General features: G+C 39.3%; 1 protein-coding gene across 1 annotated transcript in view; it reads left to right on the top strand.

Moving 5' to 3' along the window:
• Positions 1-23471, top strand: part of LOC126456073 (WD repeat and FYVE domain-containing protein 3) — a 303206-nt gene that overhangs the window by 241046 nt on the left and 38689 nt on the right. The window contains 4 exon segments of the mRNA XM_050091831.1: positions 371-453; positions 455-576; positions 3945-4198; positions 22344-22571. Of these exon segments, the coding sequence (XP_049947788.1) occupies positions 371-453; positions 455-576; positions 3945-4198; positions 22344-22571 (687 nt within the window).

The raw sequence follows: 23471 nt of genomic DNA, 5'->3' as shown, positions 1-23471 counted from the left end.
CGGAGCAACCTACTGTCGCTTTCATTTCCCACCACACCTAGCCTACTTTTTTTGTTAAATTGAAAAAAAAAGATTAAAAAAGTGTCAGCACAGTGGATTTATGAACCATAAAGTATTTCTTTAATTCTCAAAGATTTGCGGTGTAAAAAAAAAAGTCATGCCTATGTGACCTAAATCACATAATTTCAAAAATATTCTTTTTACTCTCATATGGAGTTTTGATAAAGTAGATGGTCAGACACTGATAAAAGTCAATGTGTTTGAAAAATATATTAATTTATTAGCAGAGCCTATTCAGGTGCTACACTTTTGAAGTCACATTAACTGAATATATTATTTCAATTTTTTTCAGTATTGATGAACTCTGAAGAAGAATGCAACTATTGGTTTCATCAACAACTTTGGTCAGATTCCAAAACAGCTATTCAAGAAGCCTCACCCAGCTAAAAAAAATAAGTCATCGTACATCAGTGATAGATCCAGGCCCAATAACACCAGGCCTGAGTTTTACCACAGGAGATAGGTTATTCTTTCATAACCTGGATAATCTTCGACCTTCACTACAACCCATCAAAGGTAGGAATTACTATGCAATAATTTTGGTGTAGCCTACCTAGTACAGTTTTATTCATTTTTTTTGTTAGGTAAAACATGATCTTTCTTTGTATTGACAAAAATCTGAGAGTTAGTTTACGCTAAAGAACAAAGAGGTGGTGCTGCAGTACCAGCAACCAACAGTCATACGAATCTCACTGGATGCTGGCTCTTTAAGATATGTTAATTCACTAAGGTCAGCAACAGCAATTTATGAAGGACAGTGTGCTTGCTAGCCCCATTTGATATCCAAAACACGTTTCATTGTATGATTCTCACCCTGTTTTCAAAGATATTGCTTTACAAGGTGGTATTGTTGAAATTTTCATTGTACTTAACTACTGAAACACGGATTGTCAAAATTTTGCATTCAGACTTTGCATCTGGTGTTAGAGAATGAATTAAAAAGGATTTTTCCTATATGCAGATGATTCTTAAATATCCTGGAGAGGAAGATCTCGGAACAAAATAACCATCAGTGAAGGGGTAATTTGTTAGACAATAACTACTATATATGCCTGCAAATAAGCAACAAACAAATAAATGTAAAGTTTAACAAGACTGAGTAAGGTAATAAGTAAATTTCTCTTTCAGATTATACAGAATTCCCTAAAGGAAAAATCTCTCAAACTGTTTTTATCAACCCTTAACTGGAATCAATATTTGACAAACATAACAGGAATCGTGGGTCCAAATGGACCCTTGACTAAAAATTCACAAAATCCCCATAAAAGAAATAATTCGTATGTAAATGCATAATGATTGTATCAAAATAAGTTTTATTTCAAATATAAATCAAGTTTAGTGTTATTTTTTAAACTTCAAGTCCTATGTCTCATATTTTACAAAAATTTTTAGTACCTTACTTTGGAATGCTACATGATTACAAAAAAGGCTTAGGTTAAAAAACCTAGATATACTATGGAGTTTCTCATACTTCCCCTTAGTTTAAATAGGGACTCTTTATGCCATCAGTCAGAAACAAAAATAAAGAAAACGAAACATGGAAGTGTCCAAATGTTATCTATATCAGCACCTGAACTAAGAATGGCACTTGGTACACAACACATTTTTTTCTGCATGTCATTTACAGATGAATTTAAAAAAATTGTTGCATTTTTGTGATTGTTTGCAGTCAGTTCTAGGGACCACATTAACATCATCTTCCTCTTTTTCGTGAACCACTCTGACTACAAGGTGAATTTTCTAATCGTAGGTCATTTTGGGGGTCATCAGCTACCTCTAGAAAATTATCTATCCTACTCTTCAAATCTACTGAAAATGAAGAATACTCCATCTTTCTTTCTATGTAAATAACCTTATCAAATTTAGCCCAGTTTCTTTTATGTAATGATTACATTTCATATGTTTCCCACCATTTGATGCCTTCCATAATACGAATCCATTTGCACTTGCAACTTTCAATATTGCTGAAAAAATTACACATTTCCATTGTTGAGTTCTTCTAGAGACTGAATAATTGGGGGGCATTTATGATCTATTGTATCAACACCATCTTTTGTTCTGTTGTAAAATTTAATTATCTCAGGTTTTCCATTGTTTTCATTGACTGAATTGTCATGGTGCATTGATGAATTTTTTTTTTTTTTTGACATAACATGCCAATGTTTTATCCTTCATGCATAGATCCAACCCGTTGTTTATTGGCTAAAAATTCTGGTGGTATTCCCCTTTTATTTTTGCACATCTTTCCAACGTAAGTCAAATCATTTTCAATCAGTTTGTCAACCAGCTCCACAGAAAAGAACCAGTTATCAGCAGTTATATTCCTGTTAGTTCCAAATGAATGTTCCGCAAGCTGAAAGTTGGCTTGTTTTATTAGTGAGTACTTTGCCCATATGGATAAAAGCGTTGTAGAAATGGTGTGTTTTAACGTTGCAAAGGCACATAATCTTGATGTCATATTTATCAGGCTTCGATTTCATGTAAACCTTGAAAAAAACATTTCCCTCTAAAAGGGGCAAAGCATTTCATCAGCTGTCAAATATTCTGAGCAGCTATAGTCGTTTTGACAATTGTAAATGAAATTTCCAAATATTTCTGAGATGAGAGCAGTGCAGTCATTAGTTCTTCTTTCTTCCCTAGAATTCACATGATCAAATCTCAAAGCAGATAACAGGAACATAAATTGCTTTACTGACATCATTATTCTGAATAAATCTCGGCCTGCTCCATTAGTTGCCCATAAACTTACTATATCTTCATGGCCAGATTTGAATACACCTGATAACAGCAACAACCCAAATAATGCTTTTATTTCTGTAATACTTACATGGTTAGTGTAAGTAGCATTAGTTTTATACTTTTCTGAATATTCTGTTATTTTCTGATTAGTGTTAGTGCAAATATGTATGATCATTTCATCTGAATCAGCAGCTCTCATGATTAAATTGGTGACATGTTTCATTTTTCATGAGCTGTACTGATGAGACCAGGCAGGTGAATGATGATGTTGTGGTTTTTGACTCTGGACATAGCTGGTGGTTGTGTAGACCACTTGAATCGATTATTACCTTGAAAATATGCACTTCTTGACAGCCAGCTATCTCTCTCTACTGAATCATCAGACGCTGAACTACTTGAATCAGAGGAAATTTATTGTTGTGCATTTTCATCGCCACTTATGTCATCGCCACTTATGTTCTCTTCAGAACAAGGTCAAAAATAACTTAAAGATTCTGTGTTTAAATAATTTTCATCTAATAATAATTCACAGATTTCTTTCTCAGTGAGACCCCGCTGCATTGTGGCAATAAAGTGCCTGAAACACAACAAAATAAGTCAGTATATACTGACTAAATAAATCCTATATCTGGAATTGCGGGTCAAATTGGACCCAGAGATGGCACTTACCTCCACTTCCAGTAAATTTCAAGCAGTGAGCTCCTGGTCCCTGGTGCACCTCAAAATGTGCTGAGATTAGACTGTTGTGTGAAGCTGCAACTCCGCGTGTTTCCATTGTTAGATGTTTTTATTGTTGTCGGTGAGTCCATATGACCCACAATTCCGGTTAAGGGTTAATTTGTAATCTTTCACACATTTTGCAAGAACAATTGAATTACAAGCTTATGGAGAATATTTCAGGAGATAAGATGCTCTCCTGACACTGCTTAGTGTCTCTATGTTGAAGTAGTGATCAATAACATAAACATTATTATATTTTGTAATTTTTACACATTCAGTATTGGAATAAATTTAGGTTTGGATGTATTTTCTGTTGAGTTAAACAAAAGAGTCAGTTTACATTTTATCATAAACTGACAACGTCCTTCTAAAGAATTAGTTGAAACCATTATTTTATGTTTAATAAACTGTTTATCTTGTTGCAGAACTTAAGGGTCCAGTTGGACAAATCTTACATGCTGAAAAAAACATTTTAGCAGTGGAGCAGAACAAAGTATTGGTACCTCCAGCTTACAACAAATACGTGGCTTGGGGCTTTGCAGATCACAGTTTACGCATTGGTAATTATGACAGTGAAAAGGCTGTGTTTGTTTCTGAGGCAATGGTACAGAGCAATGGGGAAGTTGTTGCTTGTGTGTGTCCCTCTCCTAAGCTAATTATCACAGCTGGTACTAGTACGGTAAGTTATACAAACTTTTAATCTCTTCTGTTGTATATTTTTTCTAGATTCCCTTGAACATGTATCAATTTTCCAGTCAATTTTTCTGTCTAAACTGTGTTTTTAATTTTCTTGAGAAGAAGTTAAGAAAAAATTAGAGAAAAATGTTACTCTTAACGTAGTACCCAACAGTATGTAGGGCTACCATTTCGTTTGAAGTAACATAAATTACTTGTTACTATAATTAATTGCACTACAAACCGTGTCCACTATAATGCCTAAGTTTGCTAGTGCTGTAAAATACATCACTTCAATGCCAGAGGGCAATTTTGTGAGAGACTGTTTATCCTGAGAACTGGTTGATGCTGATGAAATCTTCTTGGGCTTCCATCCAGGTGGGTGCGTTAAAATTTCACTGGTTTTTGCTATATAAATTAGAACTGGACAGTGCTTTGTTCCATTCAGCCCCATATATTACGTTTGGAAATATTGGATTCTATTTGAATTGAACATGTGTAAGATTGAATATTTGTAAACTGGAAACGGAGGAGGAAGTTCAGAAAACCGAGGAAAGAATAGTGAAATCAAAGACAGAAAAAAATTCAAATGGAAGAGTATAGTGTAGAACAGAGAGACTGTAAAGAGTGTTTGAATGTCCTCTTGGTGCACAAAATCGAGGAACAAGATTTGTGATGTGAAATGGTGAATGACTGCAACATGTGAAGTGAGATGTCATTTTTTATGCTATTTTCTGCAAGTGAGTCACTTATGTGCTACAAATAGTTAACTTTATAGTGTGTCTTGTGAGAACTACTGGCACTTGTTCCCCTGTCCATTAAAAACTGTCAGTTCAAGAATAATATTATCAAAAAGGTAGATTGCTACTCCCTGTAAAAGTGACACATGAGTTGCAGTCTGAACCAATGAAAGGACTCTTCACACATTGAGGTTTCGGGCAAAGCCTTCCTCAGAAAAGCTCTCTGGCCAAATTGCAACTGCTGCATTGAACAAAAGCAGCAGTCTGGAGTGGGGTGTGGAATGAGGAGGTATAGCCGAGCATGGGCATGGGGGGGAGAGAGTGCTGTTCGGTAGATTATGCAGAGACTAGAGGGCAGCAGGAAGAAGGCCATGGGTAAGGGCCAGGAGAGAGCGGGGTGGGGTGTGGGGGGGGGGGGGGGGGGACGAGAAGCGAAAAAGAAGATCAAAGAAGGGCAAAAGACCCGTGGGTGCACTGACTAAAGACCAATGCACAATGAGGGTGAGGGGACATGAACTGGGAGGAGGTGATAGGGGGGAGGGGGGGCGGGTAACTGTTTGGTGGAGAGTCTGGGAGCAGTAAGTTACCATAGGTTGAGGCTGGGATAATTTCAGGAGCGGAGAATGTGTTGTAAGGATAATGCCATCTGCAAAGTTCAGAAAAGCTGGGAGTGGAGATGAGGCTTTAGATGGCCTGGGTTGTAGAGCAGCCTTGATGCCCCATTGTAGCTGGTTATTGTGATCCAAATAAACTTGACCTTCATTGATCAACACCTCCAACGAGGTACCCATAACCTAGCCTCTCATGTCAGATATACCAACGACTTACTTCACTCGATAACATCCTGGATCTCTACATGTCCCTGTTGATGCTATTTCCCCCTCGTGCCCATGGTCTTACCGCTATTGAACACTACCTCTTCCAACATTCTTCAGACTCCAAACCCATTACTTCATTCCTCAGACATATCCTACTAACTTCACCCAAACACACAGCTATTTCTCCTTTGAAGGGAATGTACATACAAATTCATACCACAGCCGTGGGCACTCACATGGCACCCTCATGGGCCAACCTGTTTGTGGGCCACCTAGAGGAGACCTTCCCAGCCTCCCAAAACCCCAAACCCCTGGTCTGGTTCAAGTTCATTGATGATATCTCCGTAATCTGTCCTCAGAGTTAAAGCACCCTATCCTCATTCCTTCGCAATCACAACACCTTCTCTCCCATTCTTTTCACCACCTCCTCCTCAATCCAGCCTGCCACCTCTCTGGATGTTGACCATTACCTCTGATGGCTCCATTCACACCTCAGTCCACATTACATCCACCAACATCCAACAGTACCTGTATTTCTACAGCTGCTATCCCTTCCACCCAAAAAATGCCTCCCATAATGCCTGGTCACTTGGAAACAGCGTATTTGCAGTGACAAGAACTCCATTGCCCGGTATTCAGAAGATCTCACAAAGGCCCTTACAGACAGGCACTATCCGCCAGACCTAGTCCACAAACAGATTTACCATATCGTACATCCACATCTAAATGGATACTCTGCAAATAACATTTAAGTGCCTGGCAGGAGGTTCATTGAACCACCTTCACAACTTTCTATTATTCCAATCTCATACAGCATGCGGAAAGAATGAACATCTATATCTTTCCATATGAGCTCTGATTTCCCTTATTCTATTGTGTTAATCGTTTTTCCCTATGTAGGTTGGTGTCAACAAAATATTTTCACATTTGGAGCAGAAAGTTGGTGATTGGCATTTAGTGAAAAGATTCCATCGCAACAAAAAACGCCTTTGTTTTAATTATGTCCAGCCCAAATCCTGCATCATTTCAGTGACACTCTCTCCCATATTTTGCGATAATACAAAATGTGCTGCCCTTCTTTGAACTTTTTTGATGTACTCCGTCAATCCTATCTGGTAAGGATCCCACACCATGCAGCAGTATTCTAAAAGAGGCAGTCTCATTAGTAAATCTGTTACATTTTCTAAGTGTCCTGCTAATAAAATGCAGTCTTTGGTTAGCCTCCTCCACACCATTTCCTTCCAATTTAAGTTGTTCACAATTGTAATTCCTATGTATTTAGTTGAATTTACGACCTTTAAATTTGACTGATTTATCATGTAATCGAAGTTTAACGTATTCCTTTTAGCACTTGTGTGGATGACCTCACACTTTTCATTATTTAGGGTCAACTGCCAATTTTTGCACCATTCCGATATCTTTTCTAAATCGTTTTGCAATTTGTTTTCTTCTTCTGATGACTTTATTCGTCAATAAACAACAGCATCATCTGCAAACAACCTATGATGGCTGCTCAGATTGTCTCCCAAATCGTTTATATAGATGAGGAACAGCAAAGGGCCTATAACACTACCTTGGGCAACGCCAGAAATCACATCTGTTTTACTCGATGACTTTCCATCAGTTACTACAAACTGTAACCTCTCTAACAAGAAATCACAAATCCAGTCACATAACTGAGACGATATTCCATAAGCACGCAATTTCACTACAAGCCGCTATTGTGTTACAGTGTCAAAAGCCTTCCAGAAATCCAGAAATACAGAATCGATTTGAAATCCCTTGTCAATAGCACTTAACACTTCATGTGAATCAAGAGCTAGTTGTGTTCCACATGAACGATGTTTTCTAAATCCATGTTGACTTGTGTCGATAGATAATTTTCTTTGAGGTAATTTATAATGTTTGAACACAATGTATATTCAAAAATCCAGCTGCATATCGGCATTAATTATATGGGCCTGTAATTTAGTGGATTACTCCTACTATCTTTCTTGAATATTGTTGAGGCCTGTGCAACTTTCCAGTCTTTAGGTACGGATCTTACATCTAGCGAATGGTTGTATATGATTGTTATGTATAGAGCTAATGCAGCAGCATACTCTCAGTGGAACCTAATTGGTATACAGTCTGGACCAGAAAACTTGCTTTAATTAAGTGATTTAAGTTGATTCACTACTTCGAGGATATTTACTTCTACTTTACTCATGTTGGCAGCTGTTCTTGGTTCGAATTCTGGAATATTTACTTTGTCTTCTATTGTGAAGACATTTTGGAAGGCTGCATTTAGTAACTCTGCTTTGGCAGCTCTGTCTTCAATAGTATCTTCATTTCAGTCGCGCAGAGAAGGCATTGATTATTTCTTGCTGCTAACATACTTCACATACGACCAGAATCTCTTTGGATTTTCTGCCAGAAAAAGAAAAAGTTTTGTTGTGGAAACTATTATAAGCATCTTGCATTGAAGTCCATGCTAAATTTTGAGCTTCTGTAAACGATCGCCAATCTTGGGGATTTTGCATCTGTTTAAATTTGGCATGTTTGTTTTTGCAACAGTGTTTTGACGCATTTTGTGAACTAAGTATGATCAGCTCTGTCGTTCGTTAATTTATTTGCTATAAATCTCTCAATTGTTGTTGATACTATTTCTTTAAATTCAAGCCACATCTTTTCTACACTTACATTGTTAATTTGGAAGGAGTGTAGATTCTCTCTCAGGAAGGCATCAAGTGAATTTTTATCTGCTTTTTTTGAACAGGTATATTTTTAGTTTATTTTTGGAGGATTTGGGGGTTACAATATTCAATCCCGCAACGACAACCCTGTGTTCACTAATCCCTGTATCCATTTTAGTGCTTGTTATTAACTCAGGATTATTTGTTGCTAAGAGGTCAAGTGTGTTTTCACTACCATTTACTATTCGCGTGGGCTCATGAAGTAATTACTTGAGATAATTTTCAGAGAATGCGTTTAGTACAATTTCGGATGATACTTTATGCCTACCTCCGGAATTAAACATGTATTTTCGCCAACATATCGAGGGTACATTAAAGTCACCACCAACTATTACCGTATGATTCAGGTACGTGTTTCTAAATCAAACTCAAGTTTTCTTTGAACCTTTCAGCAAACTGTATCATCTGAACTGGGAGGTCAGTAAAAGGATCCAGTTATTATTTTATTTTATTCCGGTTGCCAAGAATGACCTCTGCCCACACTAACTCACAGAAAGTATCTACTTCAGTTTCGCGACAACTACTTCTGACAGCAACAAACACGCCTCCGCCACCCGTGTTTAGCCAATCCTTTCGGAACACCGTTAGGTTCTTCGCAAAAATTTCGGCTGAGCTTATATCCTGCTTTAGCAAGCTTTCAGTGCCTATAATGATTTGAGCATCAGTGCTTTCTATTAGAGCTTGGGGCTCTGGTACTTTCCCAACACAGCTACGATAATTTACAACTGTTATACCAATGGTTCCTGTATCTACATTTTTCCTGTGTTCAGTCTGCACCCTTTGTGACTGAAGCCCTTCTTGTGTTTTCCCGAGACCCTCTAACCTAAAAACCACCCAGTCCACGCTACACAACCCCTGCTGCCCGTGTAGCCGCCTCCTGCATATAGTGGACACCTGACCTATTCAGCGGAACCTGAAACCCAACCACCCTTTGACTCAAGTCAAGGAACCTGCAGCCTACACAGTCGCAGAACCATCTGAGCCTCTGATTTATACCCTCCACATGGCTCTGTTTCCGCAGTCGGCCCTGTCGACTATGCTGCAAATGGCCAGCTCTGCAAGCAAGACTGGCAGCATTTACCAACTTTTTTAGCCGCTCGAATCCAGAGAGAATCTCTTCTGATCCAAAGTGACACACATCATTGGTACCAACATGAGCCACCACCTGCAGGTGGTTTCACCTTGTGCTCTTCATGGCATCCAGGAGGATCCATTCCAAGTCTGGAACGACTCCACCTGGTATGCACACGGAGTGCACATTGGTTTTCTTTCCCTTCTTGGCAGCCACATCCCTAAGAGGCCCCATAACGCACCTATCGTTGGAACTCTCAACTATCAATAATCCCATCCTCATTGATTGTCTGGATCTTGCAGACTGAGAGGTTTCCTCTGAAACAGGACAGGTGATGGCATCTGGCTCAGCAACAGTGTCAGCCACAGATAGCACCTGGAACCTCTTTGTCAGACGAACCGGGGAGGCCTCACATGCAGCCGCCTGGGAAATCTTTCACTGCCTCCTACACCCTGGGGTGACCTCCCACTCAACCACTTGTGAGGGGTCAACCTCAGTGCAAGCAGTTACTGGGCTGGCCGCCGTTGAGGACGATCAGAGTACTCGGACGTGCTGGACATCTGTTGGATCCCCACATCCAATGCAGCCTCAAGCTGTGTAACCGAGACTATCACAGCCTGGAGCTGAGAACAAAGTGTTACCACTTCAGGCTTTCCCGGCGATCTAATGACATCTTGGGTTGTCGGGTGTTCTGCCGGATATCAGCATTGTACTTGCACGATATTTCGGTCACGTATCTCGTAACCTTCATCAGGTGCGACCTGAGACTGCTCCTCGAGTGGACCTGGTCCAGTATTTATGCCTATGGCCTTCCCCCTCCACCAACGGCTGCAGGCGCTTCCTCTGTGGTCCGCGCCAATTCCCTGCAACCTGGACCAGGTCCACTCGAGGAGCAGTCTCAGGTCGCACCTGATGAAGGTTACGAGATAAGTGACCGAAATATCGTGCAAGTACGACGCTGATATCCGGCAGAACACCCGACAACCCAAGATGTCAAAGTGTTACCAACTTGGCTGACATCCACACACAGCAATCGCAGTCTCTGTCCATACTAAAAACCGTGGAAAACTAAACTAGCAGATAAACAACTATTGGCATGTGCTGCAAAACTCTACTGTAGACATGACAAAAATACAGGAAGTGTGTCTAAGAAATTAGATTAATATGCAGAGATTCAAACACCTAACTACCAAAGCACTCAGGTGAAACTAAATTATTCGCCCCTGATGAGGAACGTGTAATATGTCAAAAAATTGGTTTACTTTCCGATGCAAATGAAAAGTCAAGAACTGTGGCTATTAGATAATAAATTAACATGCAGAAACTCAAGAGACGAAACTATTAAAACACACAGATCGTGGTATAAAATTTGCTCCTGGTTAGGAATTCGTAAAAGTCACAAACTCAGTTACTTCCCTGTTGCTACGTGTGTCTCGGCTTGCTGCTGCTGCCTGCCTCACATTTTCAATCCTCCCCCCTCCCCAAAGAGAAATGAGGAACATCTTACCTTAATCCTTCCCACTACCCCTAAAGTGGTGTTCTGTCATCCACCCAACCTCCACAACATCCTAGTCCATCCATATGCCACACCCAGGCCCAAGACCCAGGTGCAATACCTGGCTGGTCCACTCACCCAGTAGTTCCTATTCCAGTCTGTCATGGGCTTATCATACCCCAACAGAGGCTTGGTCAGCTGTGACAGCAGCCATGTCGTATACCAGCTCTGCTGCAATTATTGCACAGCCTTATGTGTCAGTATGATTGCCAATTAGCAGTGCATGAGGCTGAATGGCCACTGCCAAACTGTGGCCAAGAGCAAACTTGACTAGCCTATGGCACAAAATGCAGCTGAACATAACATGCTCAGTTTCGATGGTTGTTTCACAACCCATGCCATCTGTGTCCTCCCCTCCACACCAGCTTTTCGGAACCACGCAGGTGAGAGTTATCCTTAAAACATATTCTCTGCACCTAAAATTATCCTGGGCTTAACTTACAGCGAATCTATTGTTTGTCCACTCTCTGCCAACAGTTTCTGCCCCCCTCTGCCCCATCACCTCCTCCCAATTCGCGTCCCCTCACCCCCACTGTGCGTCGCTCTCTGTCATTGTGCCCACTGATCTTTTCCCCTTCTCTGCTCTTCTACTTTTCTGCTCCTCGTCCCCCCCCCCCCCCCCTTCCTCCCTCCCCCACAGGCTCTTGATGATGTGCCTGGCAATCTTGTCCTGCACACTCTGCCAGACAGCACACTTTTCTGCCCCCACGTGTACCCTACTATCCCTCTCTGCCTCAGTCCTGATTGCTGCTTTCATTCAACGCAACAGTTACATTCTGGCTCTAATAGCCAGAGATAGCAGTCGTGTGTGTGAGGTGTGGATGTGTGTTTCCTTTTCTGATAAAGGCTATTGCCAAAAGCTCAATGTGTAAAACAGTATTTTCGTTGTGCCAGTCTGCAAGTCAACATGTCATGTTTATGGTGAGTAGCAGTCTATCCTTTTCATAATATTCTTGATATTCCAACTTGGAGTTTTCATTGTTAAATTTCAACATTATTCAGCAAAGAGTCCAGAAGGCTCCTCTGAAAATACTCTGCAGTCATTTCAGCAGTTCTGTTTCAATTAGATTGATAATGATTCTATATGCTATCACCTTACAAAAACAGTAAATACAATTAAATAGAAAGGCAAATGTAGTAAAGAAATTTACAGAGACAGATGTGCCGTGTGGTTTGATGATGTTGAGCATCCAGCTGAACAATGTGATGCATGGGACCTGAGTGTCTAGCATTCTGTGCAAGCAGCTTGCTGCTACCATCTGGTAGCAGGTTGTCTTGGACTGTAGAGTGCAACTTGTACTCCAACTTACTCAAGGAATGATATGATTTCCATCAGGCTGTTAGTTTAAATGAGTACTTTACTAAGGCTGATCTTCACTGTTCTGGGTTAAATGACACTTTGGCGCGGAAAAGGTGTGAGTTGTGCTGCCACAGAAGTCTTTGGTCACTTATCAAATAGCATTGAAAGTCTGATAGATAACCAATCAGCATTTAAAAACAAATTAAAATAATTTCTGAATGACAACACCTTCTACTCAACAGTCAAATTTTTAGATATGAATAAGTAATCACACAATTAAAAATGTAAAGAAACTTTCATGAAATCGGCGTGTTTCACATCATTATGAAGTGTCACATTCATGAGCCATGGAACAAGCATTAATCTAATCTTTAATCTAAGCATTACTAGTCTGTTTTGAACTTGTGCTTACTTTCAGGTGCACACATCAACGTGGCAATATTATGCTCATTAGTACATAACAAGGACAGTGTGTCCACATTCATTTGTGCACTTGAAAATAAGTTGGTGGTATGTATGCCAGTGTACTGACTCTCATTCCCCAGATACCATAAATATCGTAGGGTATATTCATGATATGAATATAATAGAGGGAAACATTCCACATGGGAAAATAGTGATTTACCAACTGACATGCCTACACTGTGAAGCCTTCTATGTGGGAATGACCAGCAACAGACTGTCCATTCGCATGAACGGACACAGGCAGACAGTGTTTGTTGGTAATGAGGATCACCCTGTGGCTAAACATGCCTTGGTGCACGGCCAGCACATCTTGGCACAGTGTTACACCGTCCAGGTTATCTGGATACTTCCCACTGACACCAACCTATCAGAACTCTGGAGATGGGAACTTGCCCTTCAATGTATACCCCCCCCCCGGGCCTCAATCTCTGCTAATTTCAAGTTGCCGCCCCTCGTACCTCACCTGTCATTCAATAACATCTTTGCCTCTGTACTTCTGCCTCGACTGACATCTCTGCCCAACCTCTTTGCATTTAAATATGTCTGCCTTTGTCTGTATATGTGTGGATGGATATGTGTGTGTGTGCGAGTGTATACCTGTCCTTTTTTCCCCCTAAAGTAAGTCTTTCCGCTCCCAGGATTGGAATGACTCCTTACCCTCTCCCTTAAAACCCACATCCTTTCGTCTTTCCCTCTCCTTCCCTCTTTCCTGATGAAGCAACCTTTGGTTGCGAAAGCTTGAAATTTGTGTGTGTATTTGTGTGTTTTTCATTGTGTCTATCAATATACCATCGCTTTCTCGTTTGGTAGGGTATATTCAGATGCATGTGATCACAGACATTCTGAGTGGCAAAATGTTATTTTGAGATGGTGGATACATACATGTAAGACACTACAGTGGTGACCATACTTTGACAGCATGTACTATTCACTTTCGCCGTGGAGAAACTGAAATGTTATGGTTTGGGGCACAATCAGATATAATGTATGACATCTGCTATTAACTACCGAAAACAATCTGAACAGCAACTGTTAACCAATGAGGCTATTAAGAGAGAGAATATTAGAATTAGCATGCACATTCTTATGTGAGAATTAAGAGAGAGTCACAGGACAGAATATAGTGCCTCATCTGGAATAAGAAGGCAGAAGGTAATACATTGAAAAGCATGGAAGCTCAGGCAATTTAGAGAAACAGGAAGAATAATAGGAAGTTCATTGTGGAGGAGGAGGAGGAGGAGGAGGAGGTGGTGGTGGTGGTGGTGGTGGTGGTGGTGGTTGCTTTGAATGAATGGCTCCAGTAGGAACATACACTCTGAATGTGGTCTTCATTTTTCATTGTCTTAGTGGGATAAACTTAAGTTTTAGAGTACAAATTCTGCACATTAATGTAGAATATATGATACATACAGAGGCCAAGTAAGAAAAATGGTTGTACTTTCATTTGTGTCTCTTGTTATGTATGCATGTAGCCAACATTCAGTTTTTCCTTTGTAAGCTAGTGTGATCATGTGGTTTTGGGAAATTGGCTTCAAATATTGTGTTGTATGTGGACTAAACTGGCTGCTGGTATCATTTTTCTGTTTGTTGGTTGCATAAAAATTTGTGCGCATTAAGGTGGCTATAAATGTAACTACACACTTGAAAAGCACACATGATCAAGCGTTTCATACAATCGAGCACAAATCCCTCTCACCCTCACATGGCTCAAGCACGCATGTACAAGCATCAGTTCATACCTGAAATGTGTCGAACTAGGATGACTGTGTGTTCGCATGACTGGCCCAACGTAGCTAATGACTTTGCAGAAAGATGGAATTTTCTGTACTTACTTTGCTGCACTGATGGAAAACATGCAGAGAGCTGCACTGATGGAAAACATGCAGAGATAGTTTCTTCAGTAAGTCACTCATTGTATATTAATTACAAATATACTCGTAGAGTGGACCTACTTACCATAGCAGGTGTAAATTATAGATTTATTGTGTTAGATTTCGGCACAGATAGTAGAGTGTTGGGTGGTGGTGTTCTTCAGAATAGAGAATTTTGAGAAGCCTTAAAAATATGAGAAACTAAAGTTGCAAATAGTTCATGAAAAGTGCCATATGTATTTGTAGGAGACGATGCTTTTACTTTGGAGGTTGATACACTAAAACAATTCAGGCAGTGTGACTTGAACTCCATAAGAATAAAAATTACAGCTACCATTAAGCAGTGGGCACATTATTGAGCACATTTCAGGGATTTTACTGCAGTCCTTAGGGTTTTTCACACAACTAGAAATTTGAAAGTAGGCCAGATTGATAAAGTAATAAAAGTAACTGTTGTTTTAAATAATTATTTAATGATTATGATGGGTCAAACCCTTGCTCCTTGTGAATATCTAGATTGTGATGATGTGGAATATGGCAGAATTCATGCTGGCATAACATCGGATAATTTGTACATGTTACCATCACAAAAGTCTGTTGCTGGAAACATTACATTTGATGCTAACTACATTAAAGAGTTCATGAAGTCCTTTGTAAAGAAGGACAAGTTCCTTGGGTGCAAAATATTGTGCATTAAACTATATAAAATCAGAATAAGTACAAAAAAACTACACATGAAAGTTTTGTATAAACAAATAAAGGGAATATTTTCAACTCTGACTGTACCATTATAACTGGCTTCCAGTATTCTGGAAAACTTATATCACTTGTCTTCTAAATTATGTACTAACTGTGAAAATACCATGGCACTGTTTTTACATCTGATATGCCGCAGCCCCTAATTTATAATTACTTTCCAATCCCCCCCACTGTAATTTGATCTCGGTGAATTTGTTTTCTGTTTTTATTACATCTTTTTCTGATGCAGGATAAATTGCTTTATATTTAACAAGAAGGAAATTGTACACAGTGACCCTTTTTGCTTTATAATGATGCACATTTGTTTTGATATTCCACAGTAAAGTCTGACTTCTAGATGAATAAAATCTTCCAACGATGCAAAGTTGAAATGTTTTAGACTTTTTGATGTGACTTCTACGAAAACTGTATCACAACTGATGTGTGCTTGTTGGAGCCTCCCTGTTTTTGGCGCACACACTCAAATAATCACACACTCGCATTCTTGCACAAGCTTGCATAATTCAAATTTGATTAAGCATCAAGCAGCTTCTACAGTCCTGATACTAGTGCCCATTTACCCTACACATGCTCAAGCGTACTTTCACATGCATGCTTGTCAGGTGTGCAGTTAGTTGTACGGCCACAAATATGATATACCATGTATTTTTTATAATTCTCAAAGCTGTGTATAATGTAATATGTACTAAATTGGTGGTTGTGACTTACATTTGTGATTTCCACAAATTGGGCAGTAATATTTCGTTTGAAACAGTTATTTCTCGTTAACTACAGTGTATATTATGTGGTTAGTACTACATTTTTACATCGTCCAACTGAAATTTTGTGGCATGTTAGATTTTTGATAAAAAGATTCATAATTCACGTAATCTGTACAGTTTAAGTACACATAAGGACTGTAGTTTGTTTCACTAAAATATCTTTTACTATCCATAACTATACATTGTGTGGAAACTTTTGATTTTATCTGCTCCTCTCGTTAACTTTGATATTTCTTGTTCTGTGTGAATGTACATAGTGCTGCTTTGGGATAGAAGTTCATTGATTTTAATTAGAATGGAACCCCAATGCAAATTCCGTTTCTAGAGGCACAATAAGTTTGCCAATATTTGTGCAACTGGAAAATGATGCAGTTTGATGTGTTAGATGAACTACTCCCATGGACTTCCTTTCCATTAAAAAAAAACTAGCTTGCAAACTACTCGTTCATTTTATTATCTATGTGTTTCAATGACAGTAGTAAATGCTGTCATGTACAGAGGAAGCTTTGTGTGAGGGGAGAGCTGCACATCGTACACTAATCTTCTTTCACCACCTTCACCACTGTACGCCACACTGAAATAGTTGCAGAAAGAGAGGCACCAATTAATCTTCATTCACTCATACATGCAATGAGTAATAGTATCTCTGAGGGAATTGGAGGCAGGCACTCGGAAGAATAAACATTTGTTTTCATTGTGTACACCCGGGTGACTAGTTGAACAAGTCGGAGGCTTTTCTGCCACCAACTGAAGACATAGTTTGCTGCCAGTTACAGACTGTGCCTCATGCTCGAAGAAACAAATGTATGTTGTCTGGGTTCTGAGATCGTACTCCTTTTCTTCCAGGAAAAATCAATCTTGACCATGGTGTTCCAACTAAACTCACATAAGGCAGCATTTTTGCTGAAACCATCAGCAGACAGGTGGTTTTGAGACATGTGGGAGGTCTGATCTGGAGAATCTATGACAACATTGTGCTGCAGGACTGAAAGTGCAGGGCCACCCTAATTGGCTCAGGGGTGCACTACACACTATGGTCGGTTACCATTGTAGGTAACTCTGTAAGGAATGCACATGAGGTTTTTTTTTTATGATGGCCCTATCCACTCAGAATAAACATTGCTCTGTGGGACTTCAAAACTCTCATATCAGTCACCATTCGTAATAGATGAGAATGTTAAGAATTAGTGATCAATTGTAAAATTATTCACACGAAGTGTCAAGAGTTTACAGTATTATCAAAAAGCAGCAATACTCATATATATATAATTTGGTAGAATTCTGTTGAAAGTAGGCACTTTGTGCCTGGTGACTGCCAGCTTTTAATTATCAAGAGTGTAGTAGCACTGTGGAAGCTATTGTTTATGCCTACCATATTTCATTTAGGTGTACTGGTCTCGTGCTGCTTGTGCTATAAACTGCAGGGATCAGTTCCTGGTCCATTGTTGGCACTGCCTATGACGACTCCTGAGGAAAAATGATTTACTGTCCACAAGTAGAGAAGATATAGACTCAGAGGCAAGCTCCAAAACACAACACATACTTACATCAGATGCACTCTATAAAGCAGGCAGGGCAGGCCCTACTCCCACTGGCCAGTTCTTCTCTCTGAGGTTGTCCTTGTACCCTCCCTTCTAATAGCAAATCAAGAATTAGCTCACAAACTATACAATGTGCAAATATTTCCTTCTCATTCTTATTTTTCAATGTATTACAATGGGGTGACAAAAGTCATGGAGATACCTCCTTTTGCCTGGCATAGTGCAGTAGCCTGATGTGTCCTGGGCTCAACAAGTCGTTGGAAGTCCCCTGCAGAAATACTGAATCATGTTGCCTCTATGGCCATCGATAATTGCAAAACTGTTGCTGGTGGAGGATTTTGTACACAAACTGATCTCTCGATTGTGTCCCATAAATATTTGATGGGATTCATGTTGGGCAGGCTGGGGACTAAATCATCCATTAGAATTGTCTAGGACATGGTGTGTTGTCATCCATAAAAATTCCATGTTTGAGAACATTAAGTCCATGAATGGCTGCAAGTGGTCTCCAAATAGCCAAACATAATCATTTCCAGTCAATGATCGGTTCAGTTGGACCAAAGGACCCAGTCTACTCCATGTAAATACAGTCCACAACATTATGGAGCTACCACAAGCTTGCAAGGTGCCATGTTGATGACTTGTGTCCATGGCTTCAAGGGGTGTGCATCACACTCAAACCCTATCAGCAGCTCCTACCAACTAAAACTGGGGCTCATCTGACCAGGCCATAGTTTTCCAGTCATCTTGGGTCCAACCAATATGGCCATGAGCCAGGAGAGGAGCTGCAGCCGATGTCACGTTCTTAGCAAAGGCACTCACGATGGTTGTCTGATAATGTGCCCTATTAACGCCAAGTTTCACTGCACGATACATTCGTCATATGTTCCACATTGATTTTTGCAGTTACTTCACACAGTGTTGCTTGTCTGTTAGTCAGACAACTCTACGCAAATGCCACTGCTCTCGGTCATAAAGTGAAGGCCATTGGCCACTGCGTTGTCCATTGTGAGAGGTAATGCCTGAAATTTGGTATTCTCAGCACACTGTGGATCTCGGAATATTGAATTACCTTACAATTTCCGAAAGGGAATGTCCCATGCGTATAGCTCCAACTACCATTCCACTTCCAAAGCCTGTTAATTTCCGTTGTGGGGCCACAATCACGTTGGAAATCTTTTCATGTGAAACACCTGAGTACAAATGACAGCTCTGCCTAAGTACTGCCCTTTTGTACCTTGTGTATGCAATACTACCACCATCTGTATATGTGCATATCACTACCCCATGACTTTTGCCATCTCAGTGTATTGTCCAAATCTATCTCCACATTATTTACTGCCAGCCAACTTTGTCCTAAAAAATAACTGACTTACAGGCATACAACCAAGATCTGCCATTCAGCATATGTTAATAATATTTCTTTCCTTCTTGAGTACATTTTGGCTTCAGTTGGGAGGCATTTTGCAGCATTCCCAGCTATTTGAGGCCCTGTATATATTGGTTCTTGGCCACCATACATTGTTCTTATTATGTTAAGTGTCCTGACACTTAGTAAATAGTGTATGTGGCAAACAGGAAAGAAATTGTTTCTAGTGTTTGCGAGAATACTCTTGTAATCCAAGAAACATCTGATAAGTTCTTAACAACTACTATATCATCCATTAGTGTCCATGCTGTTTCAACTGCCATTCATTCAGTGATATGCTTTTTTATGTTTGCTGCTACTAGACATGCTAGACACTGAACCATTAGTACCTCCAACTGCAGTAGAGGTTAAATATAGCCATTAAAGTGGATAAACAATAGGTAAAGCTATAGCATAGGTCTCACATACAAATTAAAATGTGTTACAATATCAGTGAAAATAATCAGTCTTTGAAAAATAATTTAACTGCATAGGTAAAAAAAAGATCTACTCACCAAGTGGCAGCAGGAAAAAAACACACACAAAGGTGTGGTGGTTGCAAATCCAGTGGCTGCTTTTTCTGGCAGAGGGGTTGAAAGTGAAGTAAGAGGAATTAAGGAAAAGGACTGGCAAGGTTTAGGAAATGGAGAGAGTTTGGAAAACTCGCTCAGATCCCAGGTCGGGGGAGACTTACCAGACAGGATGAGAAGAAAAGACTGATTGTTGCGGCTGCACAGGACAAGATTTGAAAACCTGAGAGCATAAAGGTGGAAGATAGGGTAATAAGCAAGACAGTGATCACTGACAATCATCATCCTAGAGTTTATAAGAGCAGGGGGGGGGGGAGGGGGGAATATATAGGTAAGAAAATAAAAGACATAGAAAACTAAAAACCAGACCTGCAACTAGCAAAACATATACTGTCAGAGGGAAAGCCACCTGTGTAATGAAACATGCTGTGTACAGGATTTCATGTAAACACTGTTCGGCCTTCTTCATTGGTGTGACTACCATCAAGATGCCAATTAGGATGAACGGGCATAGACAGTGGGAGTATACAGACAACACACACTATGCTGTTGCAGAGAATTCTCTACAACATACATGATAGTCATGACCTCAGTGCCTGTTTCAGCACACACGCCATCTAGATTCTTCCCCCCAGACACAAGTTTCTCAGAACTGTGCAGATGGGAGCTGACGCTAGAACTTGTCCATGGTTCTCGTCACCCACCTGGCATTAACTTACATTAATTATTTTCTTTAATTGGTCTTTATCATTTCTTCTCAGCAACTATCCATTTCTTCGTTTCCTTTCAGTTTTCTATATCTTTTACTTTCTGACTTGTCTGTTGTTTGCGTGTTTTGTATTTTCACACAAGTGGAAAAAATACAAATAGAAACAAGACAAATAGTGCAAAAGAATAATAAGTGAAAAACATAAACTAAAAAAAAAATGAAAAAAAAAACGAAATGGGGATATTTTTTAAAAGGATTTCGTCTTGCTTTCAGCAGTTAGGATTTATTTTGTGATTCCAATTTCGGCATTAAGCCATTTTCAGGCATAAATCTTGTCCTTGAATATTTCTTAATGCTGAAATTGGAATCACGAAATAAAATTCTAACACCTGAAAGCAAGATAATATCCTTTAAAAATGTATAGAGGCTGTGGGCCCATACAACAAGAAAATAAAATGGGAGTAAATTGTTGCTACCTCCTTGTAGGTTATTCCTGGTTTCAGCATAGAGCAAGATAAAATTATTTTTATCAGGTCACCATTATGGATCTGTCATTTTTAATTCTACAATGCTCACATCAGATTTGTTTTCAGCAACATGAAAATTGCTTAACATTTCCTTAGATTTTACAAACATCTCTAATAACCTGAGCTTAAATGCAATGAATTAATTACTTTTTCCTGTAAAATTTGGTGACAGACAAGACGGCATATTTCCTTGTAAAAGACACGTAGAGTTTTATAAGTGCCTAATCTTACTTTTAAGGGATAAAACATCCGCTGGAAAATAATTAACTGTATTTGGTTTCGGGGGATTATCTTCGAAACCATGGAAGTTACCAAATTGTTTGAGATACATTTAACAGTAGTTAAGTCAAGAAAATGGTATAATCACATTTTGTAACAATTTTATAGTTTACAAAATACTACCATAGTGAATGGTTTATGGGTTATTTTCCAAAAATGGAATTTCAAAAGCCATCATTGTTGTACATGATTGAGTTTAGTATCATACTTTCTTTCATTTTTATCATAAAAATTTTGTAATTTTGTAAAATTAACTGATGGTTGCGTGGGTATTTTGAAAAATATCACTATTGCAAAATTTGATTATACTATCTTTAAGAATTTTATTACTATTAAACTTTTTTCCTCTCTCATGGTTTCAGAGATATTAACTTAAAACCAAATATGTCATATTACCTTTCGGAGGATGTTTTCACGCTTGCACCCACAAAAACACACACACACACACGCACACACACACACACACACACACACACACACACACACACACACACTACTGTAAAAGTGTCCTAGTTTAAATATAATCAACAGTTGACACCAAGGTAGTCTGCTTGTGAGTCACTATAACACTGATTTTATACTGTTCAGATGACTTCTATCTGTCCAGATCATTTCGATGGATGTCTTCTCTGAAAAGCGATATCTTTTGTTACTTTATACAAGAGTCGCACAAAAGCAAATTTTTGTCCTATGTTAGTGTCTTTCGTTTTGTCAATAATAAGGTGTATGCATCAGAGGTGATTAACAGGGTGTACGTGTCCGAGGTATAATTGGGGCTTTAACATCGCACATATGAAAAAATGAAAGAGTGAAAACTATTCATGATAGTTTGTGAAAAGATCCTGATGGTGCACAGCTTACATTATACTGGTTATTGAAAACTGATGGAAATTTTGTAAGGGACTGATAGGTTGCTCCACTCTGTTGTACAGAAAAATAGCCAGCAACTTATGTGTGTACATTTTTTGTTCACGTAGTTGAAGGAAGATGTAATTTTAGGATGTGATTTTTTTAATGACAATAATTTTTGTGTTCTGTTCAGATTAACTCACTGTACTATATAACTAATATTCCCTTAGGTTGTCACCATTTGGGAGTACAACAAGAAACAGTTAAACATAAAGCAGTGCCTTTACGGACATACTGATGCAGTGACATGCCTGGCTGCAAGCCCAGCGTACAATGTGATTGTGTCAGGCTCTCGAGATGCAACAGCTATTGTGTGGGACTTGTCGCGCCGCATCTTTGTTCGGCAGTTGCGGGGCCATGCTGCTCCTGTAGCTGCCGTTGCTGTGAATGAACTCACTGTAAGTGACACTGTGCTTAAAATCGTTACTATCATTCATCCATTAATTTATTGTATAGTTCAAATGTCAGTGTGTGATGGTTTGCTTTCTGAATGTTTATTGTTTAATCATTAACTTGCATTCCATACAGAGGTATAGTAAATTATGTGAATTTATTATAAAGAGGGCAAACATCCTATCCTCATATATAAGCTTTTCCAGTTGTTGCTTTGTCTACTGTTTCCTTCCTTCATCCCACTGGCAGTGATATTTGCTCTCTTTATCCACAGTTTTCTGATCTCTGGATAATAAACTTTAGTCTTTACTTTCATTCACCTATTAGTTTTTATCCACACCATTTAGATTTTTTGCATTTGATCATATTACTGCCATTTTCTTGAACCGTAACATCCCAACAAGCAATTACAAAAAATAATTGCAAGAGTAATGACAACATGCAAGAGTAATGACAACATGGTTTGACCATCAAGTGGGGAGTTACATTGATTAAGGAACTCTTTCATCATTCAGGAAGTGTATGGGTCAAATATTGAACTATTCAAATCTAGAATTTATGTGGTTTCTCTAAATCAGTTAAGGAGAATTCTTGGATGGTTTCCTTAGGGAGGATGAGGCTGATGTTTTTCACCACCCTTGCCCAATTCAAGCTTGTGCTCAGTCTGTATGAAATTGACAGGCACAGCTCATTAAACTCTTATTTCTGCTTCATTCCTTCTTTTCAAGAGCCATTTCTTCATAGGTCTCTGTTGAACAGCCGCTCATTCTTGACACGCAACAACCAACAATGCATCTCCCATTCAGTACTCATATATATGGCAGTAAATTAAGTACAGCTCACCACTCACCTTCTGCTGCCGCACCTGCTCTTTGTAAGATGATCACCATAGCACCATGTAACTG

The sequence above is a fragment of the Schistocerca serialis genome, chromosome 1 (assembly GCF_023864345.2).
Source record: "Schistocerca serialis cubense isolate TAMUIC-IGC-003099 chromosome 1, iqSchSeri2.2, whole genome shotgun sequence".
Classification (NCBI taxonomy): domain Eukaryota; kingdom Metazoa; phylum Arthropoda; class Insecta; order Orthoptera; family Acrididae; genus Schistocerca; species Schistocerca serialis.
The sequence above is the reverse complement of the archived record's forward strand: the minus strand, read 5'-3'. Positions and strand labels throughout refer to the sequence as shown.